Source organism: Eufriesea mexicana, unplaced genomic scaffold (genome assembly GCF_001483705.2).
Source record: "Eufriesea mexicana isolate 0111107269 unplaced genomic scaffold, ASM148370v2 scaffold221, whole genome shotgun sequence".
Lineage (NCBI taxonomy): Eukaryota > Metazoa > Arthropoda > Insecta > Hymenoptera > Apidae > Eufriesea > Eufriesea mexicana.
In genome coordinates, this window is record NW_016908377.1 from 282,619 (window position 1) to 297,565 (window position 14,947).

At 33.1% G+C, this 14,947-nt stretch overlaps 1 protein-coding gene across 1 annotated transcript in view; it reads right to left on the reverse strand.

Moving 5' to 3' along the window:
* Positions 1 to 14,947, reverse strand: part of SIFR (SIFamide receptor) — a 110,551-nt gene that overhangs the window by 21,125 nt on the left and 74,479 nt on the right. Inside the window, exon 2 of the mRNA XM_017911445.1 lies at positions 6,944 to 7,043. Coding sequence (XP_017766934.1) covers positions 6,944 to 7,043 — 100 coding nt within the window. The remainder of the gene's footprint in view (positions 1 to 6,943; positions 7,044 to 14,947) is intronic.

A 14,947-nucleotide genomic window follows, 5' to 3' on the forward strand; every position in this document is an offset into this window, starting at 1 on the left:
AGTCAGAACATATCAGAAATTAACCAGAACTCAGACAGGATTCAATCAGCATAGATCAGAAGTCATACAGAATTCTGAGACAACATACCAGAAATCACTTAGAACTCGAAGGCAACACATCAGAAATTAACCAGAACTCAGGCAGAACTCAATCAGAATACTTTCTATTAGCATATAGAACACTTAGTATAATGCATACACATCACATTCGAAATCGCAGCAATTACCAGTGTCATAAAGTATACACAAACACGAAAGTGTCCTTTATTGCACACCCAAGGTGCTCAGTATCACAAATGGTAGTATCTCAATATACTGAGAGAAGACATGCATCACAACCCTCGACTATCTTCGTACAACAATAACAACAACGTTTGAGAGCTATATTTCATATAATCAGTAACAAAATTTCTTGAAAATAAGTACCAGTCGAGGAACTGTTCTATAAAGTAAATTTCAAACAAAATACTTAAAGTATAATTGAAAAATAATTAATAAAATAATTTATAAAAGGCTAAGGACCTGACACATCGCCCAGGATTTTACTGATTGATCTGAGCTTCGCTCTCTCGATGACCATAGTATAGTTACGTGTATATAATGGAAAATGTGCGATACTACAACACATAATCCGATTTGCAGATGCGACAATTTGCATCAGTGATACAAATTCGTGAATTCTATTCTCTTGACCGTGAACATTAGAGAAGGTGAGCCTATGATCAACGAGATTTGCATTCCTCGTGCTAGTCCACTGTCCAACAACGAGCAACAGACAATAGTATGCAGAGCTGGAATGTTGGCGATGCTCCCTAAGTCTCTCCTGCATAAGTTCTTGGCAGCACAGCGTGACATTGGACAATTACGTTAATGGTTAACATTCTTAGTATACGTCTATGTCATTGCTTTGCATCCTCGTTATTATTCTATCCTACTGCTCTGCATCGTTCATTACTGTCCTATCCCACTATTTTGCATCGCTTATTGTTACTCCATTTCGCCAGATCTTGATATAGCGTTTCCTCTTCAACGTGGATACACATCTGACCAACAATAATAATCATGGTTGTCTACGTCTACAATCGTGTTAGAGATAGTTCTATTATACTAAAACAAAACGAATCTACACTTACTGATAAAAGTTGAGAAATAAATGTATAATTTGGCAATTTTTTAATTATCAAACAGTCATAAAATCGACAAAATCATCGAACCGATACAGAAACCTTAGTCTAAGTTAGCTCTTCCATCTTGGTTATTCAATATAGACACTAGCTCTGTGAATGGTACCAGTGTCTTCGAATGCTGACAGAATTTGCAAAGAGTCAACGAAAGTTCCATCGCGTAATACCAGAGCGTGCCAGAGAAACTCGAACGGGCATCGATTTCCTACCTAGATGGCGTGCGTGAGTTAAGCAATTGGATCAGAAGGTGCGTCCATTGTTGGTCTCTTCACTAATGTCTTGTGAAAAAAGGGAAGAACTTGTCCCGGTTATTGGCTCTCGTCACGCATATACTATCTTTCATCGTTGCACAGCATGGTTGCTGCATCGCGAAACAAAATGGCCGCCACTAGACGCGACGTACTTTCGTTCCTTTTAGGTTAGGTTCGAGTGGTTCTACGTTCTCGAAGGCAACGACGATTTAGAAATCGTATCGAAGAGACTAGAGACGGTTGGCAGTGAACCGATAGCAGAATTCACGAACGATGCCAAACGTTTAGTTTTAGACGCAAAGAGAAGGCCTCGAGCGTCGAAAAAAGAATTCTATTAGCGAGACGCCCGACGTCGCCTTTGTCTATTCCTCTTGGAGCTGGCAACAGGCCATTCGGATCGTCGAAAGCGATAGAAGCTGCTTGATGAGTGCCGTGGATGAATTTTATTTTATTGTAGAGCAGTTACACAGGATTCGGAGTATCGAGTGAAATTTGATCTATGACGAATCTTAAATTTATGGTGAAATGGTAGTCGAAAGTGAGGATTGTTATATTTTTTAGAAAATTGATGTATCGTCGGTTTTAAAAATGTTTGCAACAAATATTTTGTGGATAATTTGTAATATATATGGTGTTATATATTTTAGGCTATTTTTGGATCATTTATTTGGTATTGAAGTGGATAGCGAATATTGATGCAATGATAAATGTTTGTTAGAATATTAGTGCAATGAATATAATGAAATAATAAAAATTGATTAAGATATTAGAATAATTAATGTTTGTGGAAGTATTAAAATAATAAATACAATGCGATAACAATCTTTTAATATCAGAAAAAGAAAGATATATAGATAATATAATATCCCTTTTGGGCTATTTCAAAACATCAAATTAAATTTAACTATAACGTTAATTGTGAAACAGTAAGTCTCACAATCAGCTAGGACCATTCGATCTTCTAAGTCTTTTAACTCTAAACAGAAATCAACAAACAATTCTACTCTATATAATGCTTTTAATGTATTATAAATATAGTTGGTAATGTCTTCATAAGTAGATGGAACATAAATAAATAATAAAAGAAAACAAAGAAAAATAATAAAATAGAATAATAATAAAATAATAATAATAATAATAGTAGGAAGAAAAAGAAGAAGAAGAAATAACAATAATAAAAGAAAACAAATTTATAAAAATGTTGAATCGGAATAAGGAATATAAATTTTATAAATTTATAAATTTTATTCGAGTTTAACAAGCACTTTAGAATGTCAATGATACTTATCGCTAATTTAGTATTATTACCAAGTGTCAAAATACAAATATTTCTATCAAATAATACCTGCAGCTGCATGGAAAATATCATTACCGTAGCTACGAAGATAGTAACAATTTTCTAACCAATAAAATTACATATTATACTACGTCAACTATAATTTTCTAAGCATTGAAATCAATTTATTAATACACGTCGAAGATTTTCTCATACGATAAGAATATTCTCAGAAAGCTTAGATCAAATCACAAAGAAACGAAGAATTGCAATTAATGGAGTTATAAAAATATCGAATAAAGGAGGCAAAATCAGATATTAATCCTTTGCACTCGAGAGGTACCATTTAATCGCCATTTAATCAAATTTCGAAGCTGGATATTCATTAACACCTCAAGTTTCAGATTATGCAACGATGTGAAAAAATGTGTATCGAAATCAAATAATTCTATGTGTATATTAACATACGATTTCTTATTCACTGCTCAGAAAAATATCGTCAGCTTTGTAACAGAAAATCTTTGAAATCCTATTCTTCTTTAGCTAAAAAATCGTCGTCGAATATTAGCAAAGATGTAAAGCAGAGACTGGGCTTATAATAATGGCAAAATTAACCTAAATTGATGGTAATGAAAATGTTCAATAAAATATATATCTGAACCTTTGTTCCTCTGATATTAATAATAAGAAACGAGATTTTCTAAATGGAACACATTTTCATTGAATTAATTAATAATACATCTAATAATAACAGATAACTATAATAAAATTTCTCTGAAGTGGATGTGAATTTTTTAATTCTAATTAGTTGCCAATTTCGTTAAAAATTCTTTATTAAATAAGAAACTGGAGGAATGGGAATAATAAGGAACGGAATAAAATATTAATTTTTCAAATGAAATTCTGATATATTTTCTGCAATAGCAATTTGCTATTATTTATTTATTTATCTATTTGCAGTACGAGCTCTGTAGCGTAATAGGTTAATTAACGTAATAGGTTTAATATCGAAGGGTTAATATCCGAATAATCCAAGGGTTCCAATAATATTCAATTTTCACGTTGTGAGACCAGGATTCCACTTTCTTGGCAAATACCCACTGTCCACTGGGTGATATGGTTCCCTCCACAAGCTTTTATTATGATGTTAATGCAAACACCGGTTACGAGCAGCTAGAATGTCATAACTACGTGGTAGTACATGGACAAACGCATAACTGGCAGTAACACAGGCCACAATTGTTGCACACGCGAGTACATCGCTATGTAGACGTGGAATAAATGTGTCAGGCAAGAATATGCGTTAATGACATGTCGTGAGCAACTCTTTGATTTCGTAACAAGGATAATACCGTGCATTCGTCCGGTGTCTCCTTTTCTTTCATACTTGGGAGGATCGTTGGTAACGAGGTGTGTTGGATAATCGAAGATAATGATTGGTTTCTTGTCTCGCGAAGAAAGAACTGAGCAGGTGTTAACACGAGAACATGATCGCCGAGATTAACTTCGATTGAGTTTATTTCACGTCTACCTTTTTTGTATTTCTTGAGTTCAATGTTTGGTGCTGGTATAGGTGTTTCTGTATTTTTAGAAGCTTCAGTAGCTTTAAGTTCAAAATTGTTATTAATAATTTTTCAATGTTCAGCGTGGAAAATATAGTATTGGCATTGGTGATTTTTGAATTTTCACCGTGAAAAATGTGGTATAAGTATTGTGTGAGTAATTTTCGAATTTGCAATGTAGAAAATGTAGCATTGGCAAGAGCAATTTTTATATTTACAATTTTTATATACAAAATTTTGATATATTATAAGCTCCCAATATTCTTTAAGTGGAAGTTGTGTCATTGGTATTAATAATTTTTGAATTCTCAAAATAAAAAGTATACTATTGATACTAGAGCCTTCTATACTGTTATCAGTGTTATTGATATTTTCTGTATTTCCAAAATAAAGGAAATAGTGTTAATATTGTTAGTCCTAAATTATCAAATTGAAAATTCGAATTTTCAATTTCATTTCGTAGAATTAACTATTTTAGTGGATAATTTGTTCGAATTACGATAATGTCTGTCATCGAGCAGTTGAACAGATAATTCAGCTCACTGTCATCGAAATAGACGTAAGATAAGTATGAAATTGATGAAATGAGAAATGTGGGTGAAATAATTGATACACGCAGATCTGATTTATATAAAATTCTAAGAAGTGTCTCATTCTTATTTGAGATAACACCCTTCTGCTTTTTACTTATCCCATCTTACAGAGGTACGAATAGCTAAGGGTTGGTTAGGGGTAGGCTCTGATTTATTACGATAGCAATAAGAAGGGTGAGAAAACGAATAGAGGTCGACTAAGGGGTAATTTATTGCAGTTTGTATGTTGATATGAAATGAAAAGAACTGTGGGGTACCTACATTTCGAAAATGAAATATAGATATGAAATTTTGTCGCTTAAGTATCGCTGGAAATGATACATGTCAGAATATTCGTAGATGTTTGTGAAAGGTTCTGGATGAATGGCCATTTTTGGCATGAAAAATATCGACTAGTCTAAACAATATTGAAGTCAACTAAAAAATTCTTTTAATATGGATTCGTGAATTAATTTTGCAAATATAATTATCGTGCAATGTTGGAAAGTGTATGATAGAAATGTAAGAATAAATTGAAAATAGAAAATTTCTGAGTGAAATTTAATTTATTTAAGATTAAAGTTATTAATGTTATTTAAGCTAATTAATATTTAATTATCAAAATTATTTAATTTTCTTTTTCAGTCAATAAATCAACACACTATAAGATATGAAGTTCATATCATTATAAAAATACAATGCAAAAATATCGTGCAAGCAAAGAGGAAATATTTCTTACACAAAAATAAATAAAAAATGTTTAATAACATTTTTTCATCCAACGTACACTTTTAATTATGAAATTTATAGTTCCAAAAGTCTTTTATGTGAAATACTATGAGTAGGCGTTACACTGATCGACGAATCAATGGCGGTCCTATCCTCTAGGGCTCAAGGAACAATGTCAAACCAATTCCATATTACTGTCTTTACAATAATAATAAATTATTAAATCCTAAATTAATAAAATTTAAATTACTTAAATATATTCATTATACATTTTACGTTTCTTTTTACTCATCAGCTATCGTCAGTATTGGGTATATTTTGTGTAACCTAGGACAACTCGTCTTCCTTCAATATGGCCCAGGGGAGTTAAACGGTTGAGCACCCCTGCTCTAGTGTAACTGGCCCACGTTACTCTGGCCTGTTAGCACCGAGATGCCCCGGGAATCAAGGAGTGGGGATGTGGGCCAGGCATAGCAACGTGCGTCCACTTACTGGCAATACACTATCTGCTTAATTACGACACTATATTGCTATTATGTGAGTATAAATGAGAAGTAGTAATTAATCTGGCCCCCATACGTGTATGGTTTCTGTAACTATGAAATATATCTAAGCCTCGATTTCTTCAAAAATGTTTTGCGGGAATGGGCTAGAAGATTTTTAAAAATAATAATCAAGTATTTGTATTGCAAATTTGAGCAGTTGAACCTAAGTTAATTACTGAACGTAATAAATAGCATTTAATTTGTGCCTTGTCTGCTATCTGAATAAGAGTAGACAAAGAATAATGGTGATTATTTCAAAGATTAATGTGACTCCACCATTTTTGCAATTGTTAAATTAAATACGTAGCATTGGTACGATTTTAAAAACTTTTAATAATAATAATGATAATGGGAATTTATAATGATGATAATTTAATGATAATATATTTTATAATTTAATATAATATTGTATATGCATATTGAAAATTGCAACTGTTACAGTAAGTAAAAATATTCTAGTGGTACAGATAATACGAGTAAGTATATAATTCTGTAATATAATTAGCGTTAACTATGTACGAAATTTTTTAATTTATTTTTAGTTAGTTCATGCACGAGAAAGAAATTTAATCCTGTCGAAATTGCACGAAAATTTAATTTCATTGAAATAAATTGATTTTTTATTTAATACATTCAGAGAATTGTGTTTCATTGAATTTCGATTTTATTTTATTTGCAACTGATATAAAATAAGAACGGAGGCAATAATTCCACGAAAATAATTTCCGCAGCAACCGTGCATTTTATTCTGATTTCAAAGTTTCCATCGATGAAATCATTCTTTGAAATGTTCCATATATGTATGTATATATACGTGTACATACCTATCCAAGGAAACCGCAACAAGGCTGTAGACAGAGGCTGCCACGGAAACGCCCTGTATATAAGCGACGGCTTTACACATGAACCATCCCAGGAACCATGCTGAAACACAAGTCCAACGTTTATCGTTTGAAGTGGAGCGATCGAGCGAAACTCTACTTTGCGTCGAAGATGATTTCGATTCTTTTTAGAGCAGAAAGAAAAGAAACTGGAGAATAACAGACAACGCAATTTTTCCTATATGATAATTCGTATTTCGTGCAAGAAATATGAAAAAACGCAGTAATAGGCTAGCTTTTAGGTTATGTTACAAGTCTCACTCGTTTCCTATTATGCAAACGTCAGGTGTTAAAAATTTGACAGATACAACAATATTATAGAACTATATATGGTAATTCTATATGATAATTCGTATTTCGTGCAAGAAATATGAGAAGAGGCAGTGAGAGGTTAGGTTTTAGGTTATGTCACATGTCTCACTCGTTTCCTATTATGCAAACGTTAGGTGCACAAAATGTGTAGAATTGTAGAATACAATATTTGCATAAAATATAGAAATATCAAATAAAGTATTGTAGAATTATATATGTTTCTCTTTCTTCATCTTTTTGATCTAACTATTGCGAAATTGATTTTATCTAGTGGTATCAGTGACGACCATTTTGAACGTACAACATATTCCTCGTTCCATATATATATTTATCTGAAAAATATTGTTTTTCAGTAACTTATGTTTAATAACATTTTTTAAAAATCAATTTTACCACGAATTAAAATATTTGATATGCTATCGAACTGTATAGCAGATCTTTTAGGAGTCTACTGGCAGCCATTTTGGATGCATAAGAATTTCTTGATTTTATGCATATTTCTAGCAGAAAAATATTATTTTCCAGTGAATTCCAGTATAATAGTAAAAATTATATTTAATATTCTTTTCCCATTAATATTCTTGCTGAATATACTGTAAAAATGTATTGTGGATTACCCAGGAGCTTACTGGTGGCCATTTTGGATGCACATGACTGCCTTGCATACACGTTTCAAGAACGAGAGGAATGAATATAAATTTCGTCGATTTAAATACAAACCAAAGAACTCACACCAAATACTATAATTCCAAGAAAATTGCTTTTTTCTAAAAAATTATGAAGTTATGTTTTGCAACTAATACTCCCAAGTCTCGCCAAACTCGACGATTTTTCGCTGCACAAAAACGAGAGTGACGTTAAACAGACTTCTATTGCCTCATATCCCATTCTCGGCTTTTTACACGATTTCGTGAAACAGGATTTCCATAGTCGAAACGCTTATGCCAGCAGCGATATACTTGGATGTGTCGTTTCACGTTAATTGTTCAAGGAAACTGGTTTTGAAAACGTAAACGTAGAGCAGTTGAAACGCTTGCATAGTAATGAATACTATGCATCTGCGTGCTGAATAAGGCAATATCAGTAATTTCCAAGTTCCAAAGTTCCTCGGTTTATTCATATTTCGTTATTGTGTAAAAAGGAAGAAAAAGAAAAAATGAGAAAAAAGGACGAAGTGAAAGAGAGATTAGTTTGGTTTCTGTAGCTTTCTTATAAAGGTTTCCTTTTCCTTCCCAACCTCGTGAAGGAATCTAATTAAAAATTCTACTGTCACGGGCACCGTCCCACTAGACTTTAATTAACAGCTGTTTCCATAATTCCATGCTCCACGCTGATTTCCATAATAAGTTGTGTAAGTATGAAGAATAATTCCATTGCAATCTTAATTATCGGGAGTGCGTGTGAAGGAATTTTTCCTGAAGAATGTACTGTTTAATTGTATTATGTGATATTAAGTAATTGGCTTTAACTAGACAGGTATCTGGATTAGAAGATCGTGGATAAAGGTTCTTCGAGGCTCGTTTCACTCGTTGTTATGGTGATAAGTTTTGTACTAAGACAGAATAGTTTTATAGTATGAAATTTTTTCGTTTTGTCAGTGAAATATGGATTTTTGAAAACCACACTTGTTTTATTATTTCCACGTACCAGTTAACTGGTAGAGGAGTGAAAGACAGCTTTATTGTAACGATAAATTTTTAATTTTTTTAATTTAAGCAAAGAGCAAATTTCATAAATTTAATTATATTGTTTATAATATAAACTGGAATGGAAGCTTCAGGAATAAAAATGTTAGTAGATTCTACTGGCTAATTCTGTGGAGTTAAATACATAGTGATTTTTGTACTTTACGTAGTGATATTAATTTATTAATATATAAATTTAATCGTTTAACTAATTTATTGAATATTGAGAATTAACTGCATTAAGTTATATATTTATTTTAATATTTCTTCAAGTTGGACACTGTAGTGCACCCAAATAGGATAAGGAACATGCAAATAAATTACAATAAATTTTATTATTAATATTTAGATAGTCTGAATCTCGAAAATTCATAGTGACTTTTGTATTTTATGTAATGATATTAACTTACTAACATATAAATTTAATTATTTAATTAATATATTGAATACTGTAGAATTAATTGCATTAAATAAAATATTTATTTCAATATTTCTCTAAATTGGACACTGTAGTGCACCCAAATAGGATAAGGAGCATCCAAATAAATTACCATAAATTTTACTATTAATATTTAGATAGTCTGAATTTCACAAATTCATAGTGACTTTTGTATTTTGTGTAATGATATTAATTTATTAAAGTATAAATTTAATTATTCAATTAATTTATTGAATAACCATAAATTAATTATATTAAATTATATATTTATTTTAATATATCTCTAAGTTGGACACTATAGTGCACCCAAATATGATAAGGAACATTCAAATAAATTACCATAAATTTTATTATTAATATCTAAACAGTGTGCATGTCGTCTAGATTATTTTCTGGGATGCTCATTATTCATTCATAACCAAATTCTTTTATTTATCAATTAATATCATTTTATGCATCCTGACTACCTTTCTATGCACCTTTAGTGCCTCCTTAAATTAGAAATAAAACGACATCTAAATACACATGAGATAATCGAATTTTCGTTTAAGTGTCAGCTGTCAATCCCATTAGAACGTTTAGAATGTGCACAAAAAGTTTCTTCGTGGCACGATGGCTAAATGGACACGAGGTATTCGAAGCTTTTCAGGAATGTTACAAAATACCCTCCGGATTGAAGTCTCAGCTGGACTGCCATTAGAATGTCTGGAATGTCAATAAAGAGGCTGCTTTGCAGATGAGGAATTAGGTGTGACATCGTTTGTCGTAAGTTTCCGTGCAGTGAGCAACGTGTTATAAAACAGTGCATGGCTATTCACAAAGTGACAGAGTCACGCTCGTTCTGCGACCTTCATTCGTCATGACGCTTTAGTCACGAGGCATAAATTGTCCAACGCGTTACTACTATTCATAGATAGGAATATGAATAGTGGAAAGACACAGGGGTCAAAGTGTGACTGCTCGAGGGAAACGTCCTTTCGAAGAAATATGATGCGTTACAGGATGGATCTACAGTCTTTGACACTGATACAGGGTACACGAGTATAGAATGCATTACTGTACTCTATGGTACAGTACAGTACACGAATTTTTATTATTAGTCGAATCTATGGATCGCATGACGTCACGTAACATCATTTTTGTTCTCACCACACCTTTAGACTTGAATTAATTGCCACTCTTGTGTCTTGGATTCTTTCACCTTCATTTTCTTGTTACGAAACGGTTTATATATTAATTACAATAATAATATAAGAGGAACAGAAATGAGAGTATTATAGAATATACGTTAATTCAGAGTGTTAACTGTTAACACAAAGTAAAAATTATGGCAATATAACCTATGTATTTCCATAGGCCTAATAATGAAGATTCCATAGACTTCACAGATGGAGTAGCTACAAAGGTAGCACACCCATCTCTCAACAATAAATACACGTATAGCAAATATTTCACTTGATAAATGGATAATCTATATTCTTTAACTTAATCCACTCAAATGACAATGCTCAGTTCTAAGCAATATTCCCTTCATAAAATTCTGACACCCTATATCTATAATACAAATCATGCAGCATCATCTGATAAAAATAGGAAGAAGAAAAGTAATAAAATAGCTAGAATATCGTAGGATATATTTAAATGCACAGTGTTAATCATTAACGTGAAACAGAACCTGTGCCAAAGTAGTTTTTGTACCACCAGAAGCCTAAGATTCCATGAGTATCAAAGATGGAGTAGACAGAGTGGTCCTCTTAGTCCACCCAACTCTCTCCAATGTAAATATTTTACTAGACCATACACTCCGACCTAATGCGCTCACAGGAAAATCTGTCAAAACAATATCCTCTCCACAAAAATTCAACGTACCACGTTTCCACCCCTATTCCTAACTATTGCTTCTCTGTTAACTGCAGAGTCTCGCTAGACCGAACTCGTGGCGCCATCTACGACGTTTCCCTACGGCGGAACATGAATTACAGGATACAACGAGGTTTCTGGTTCCTTCGATTGGACATCGGGTATCGTATGACGTTGGTTTCACACTTTTTCCCAGGTGGACAACTGGTCGAGAGGCGTGAAATAAGCTGGAGATATGCGAGAGCTGTTCTCGGGGACGCTGTCGAACGAATGGGAATTATTATTCCACAGAAGTGGATTTTTGACGCAGGTGGCGTGCACGTTTATCAGCTAGTCGGTGGGCTACTTGCTCGATCGGAATAAATAATTATCCAGCGTGAGTTACGGCCTACGGGAAGTTCCTTTCTACGCGGCCTCGCGGTGCTACCCTTCACTTCGCGCACAATACTTTCGGTTACTGGCCTGCCACTAAAAGGCCACACACAATCGGCGTCGACGCAGGATGAAAGGACTTGCTACTCGAATCGTTTCGACACACAAAGGAAAAAGGAACTCGCCTTTTTGCGCGACAGCAGATTTTCCCGCAGCCTGCGAGTGACGTCTTGCTAGTTGCCTGGTCTGGTGCCAGCTGGCTTAGGGTTGACGCACGTATCCTGCATTTTCACGCGAATTTTTATTTAAATGCGATTTTAGTTTCTTAAATTGATTTTATGCGTGTAATCAAAGTGAAAGAAGTATTCTGGATTTTATTGGATTTTTGGTTATAGAAATTAGAGATCCTAGGGATATTAGTTTTATCATTTCTTTGTTTCGAAGTCTTTCTTTGCTAAGAGAAGTTATTTTAATTAATTTACTAAAGTATGAACTTTTATATTTTACGAAAATTTTGTGCACTTAATCAACTTAATTTTTACGTTTTAATACATGTATTTTATGTTTTTCAAATTTTGGAACGAGTTTTATTATTCTGTCAATATTTAAATACGGGAAGATTCTCAACCTGCAAGTCTTCTGTCAAAGGAAAATTCACGAAGAAGCGAACTAATAGGGAGGAAAAGATGAAAGGAATAAGAAATTCAGTAACATCACACGCTTCATTTTAATAAACCCTTTCTTTCTTCTCTGCTTAAATATTTCTAAGATCATCATCCTTTGATCATCCAATAGACGAGCCTTCCATTAAAGAAGAATCCCGAGGAACCATATTTCTACCTACAAAAAGGGACAGAAATATAGCATGTATTAAATATCCTTTTTCTCACGAATATTTAAATACCCCTAAAACCTTCAGCCTTCAATTTCCCGATAGATGCAAGTCAATTATTAAACAAAATCCACTAAGTAGCGAATTTTGAACGAAAAGGAAAGAAGGAAGAAGGGAAAAGGAAGCGAGGTGAGGAGATATCACGCAAAACGCGGCAGCCATGTTCCACCTCTCCCTGAAGACTCGATATCGACAGTGCTGCGCGCGTAGCGAAGATGTCGCCTGCATCCGTCGCAAAATGGCGGACTACAAGGAAAGTTTCGCGAGATCCAATGAAATTCGGGGTTTGCTCGCAATCAATCGTGTCCCCGATAATCTGATGTCCTCCAACTTTTCCACTGAATAAATCTGCCGCGTGTACGAGGCTACGGGACAACCTAGACTCGAATCGTATCTAACTTCGCGAGACCTTCGACTCTTTGTTTTCGTCCCATTCATGAATTTCAAGCACACACTGCTGGTTCCCTTTAGGGAATCGGTCGTCTGGGAATGAGAAGCAACTTGTTATAATCGGACTGACGATATTCATGGGAATCTATTCGAAGAGAATTGGTAATTGCTGAGCTCCGTTGCGAGTGTTTGTATGTTAATTATATGTCTCGCTGTAAACGAAGACGAGGACTGCGAAAATGAGTCTGGGTGAACGTGATGGAAGCAAACGTGAGGGTGTGCAAGAGAAATTCAGAAAAATTAAGAACATAGATTATTTTCGATTTTAAACTGAACGCAGAAGAACTGTATGATCTGTATATGGTATAATACACTGCATATTTATAATTTGCCATTTTTAAAAATTACACGTGATCTCAAATTATTTTTATCTTAAAGTGCATATAATGTAAATACGAAGTTTGTCATTTTAAAAATTACTAGAGATTATTAAAATGATCTGAAAATTATTTTCATTAAATAAGTAAATTATTTTTATTTTAAAATGCATGTAATATGTGTTTAAAATTTCAATTATTATCGTGAAAAGAAAGAATCATAATCCATGATTGACTTATGGAAAATTTATTACTAACATAGTCAATTTCAAAGAAATTAAAATTATATTATACAAAGAAATCAGGGACAGTCGTAATAATATTAATCTATTCTATATGATAATTAAACGATATGGAAAGGTCGGTTAATTAATAAAAAATTTATTATCCTTGCATGCCTAGGCATATTCAACAAATTCATTCTAATTACTGTAAAAAATCAAAGAAGTCTTAATAATACTAATCAACCACACAGCCAATCTCGATTAATAGACGATATCGAAATAATTCATGGACCAATCTAAAATTTGTTACCCACACAAACCTAATACGTATTTTAATTTCGTATCTACTTACCATCCCCATAAAAATATCAGAAACAATCGTAATAATATTAATCAACTCGACTTATTACGTAATTATCAGCTAATATAAAAGGAAAGATTGATCCTAAAATTGTCCTAAATTTATTATTTATACAAATCCAAAATTCTTATCGAATTATCGCCGAATAGAAAAATTCAGGAAAAATCCTAATTATACTAATCGGCTCGTTATGATCACTCGACGACATTGAAAACGTTATGACGCACCTGAACGTGCAGGATGAAAGGCCGGCTAAGACAGCGTTGAGAGCGAAATTCCTCAATTACGATGTTGATTCTGCGAGGTACGTAATTTAAAACACGGATAATTTGGTTAGCATGTTCGCGCGTGAAGAAAGGTGGGATAGCTTTTTACGCATTCTTCTAGCGATTAACACGAGATATTATCGACCATTAACGTTAAATGCCGAGCAAGTAATGAGGTTAACTCCGCAGCCACGGTCAGTTTGCGAGATACAATCGGAGAGAAGGTTATTACGACACGCGTCTTAATTCCAACGCCGTTCGTTTCGAATTATTATATAATAATATAGTTGGTCGAATGATCGCCATTTTTTTCTTCCTATATTTATCTCGTTGACATTTCCGTATGAATTTTCATATTTGCACGGTAATTCGGCAGATGTCGAAATGTAGATCAATGGTTCACGAAAGTGCTTACACTCTGAGGTATAGCAGAGATTGGAGGGAACAGGTTTCGTGAAATTGATTGATATTATATGGGTAATTATTGTCGTGCGTTCAGCGCAACTGTTATTATATAATAATTGTATGTTATTATCCGTTGTGTGTCATTGTTGCTAGGGTATGTGATGGAGAATTATTCAGACAGAATTTTTTATTACCTCTTTGTGGAGAATTATTAAGTAGGATATATTGACTCGTAATGTACGTTATTTAATTTTTCGATAATTTAATATTGTATAATTTATAGTTTTATATTATGTGGTATATTATTTATGGTAAATTTATATGGTATATTTAATTATAATTTATAATTTAATAATATATGGTA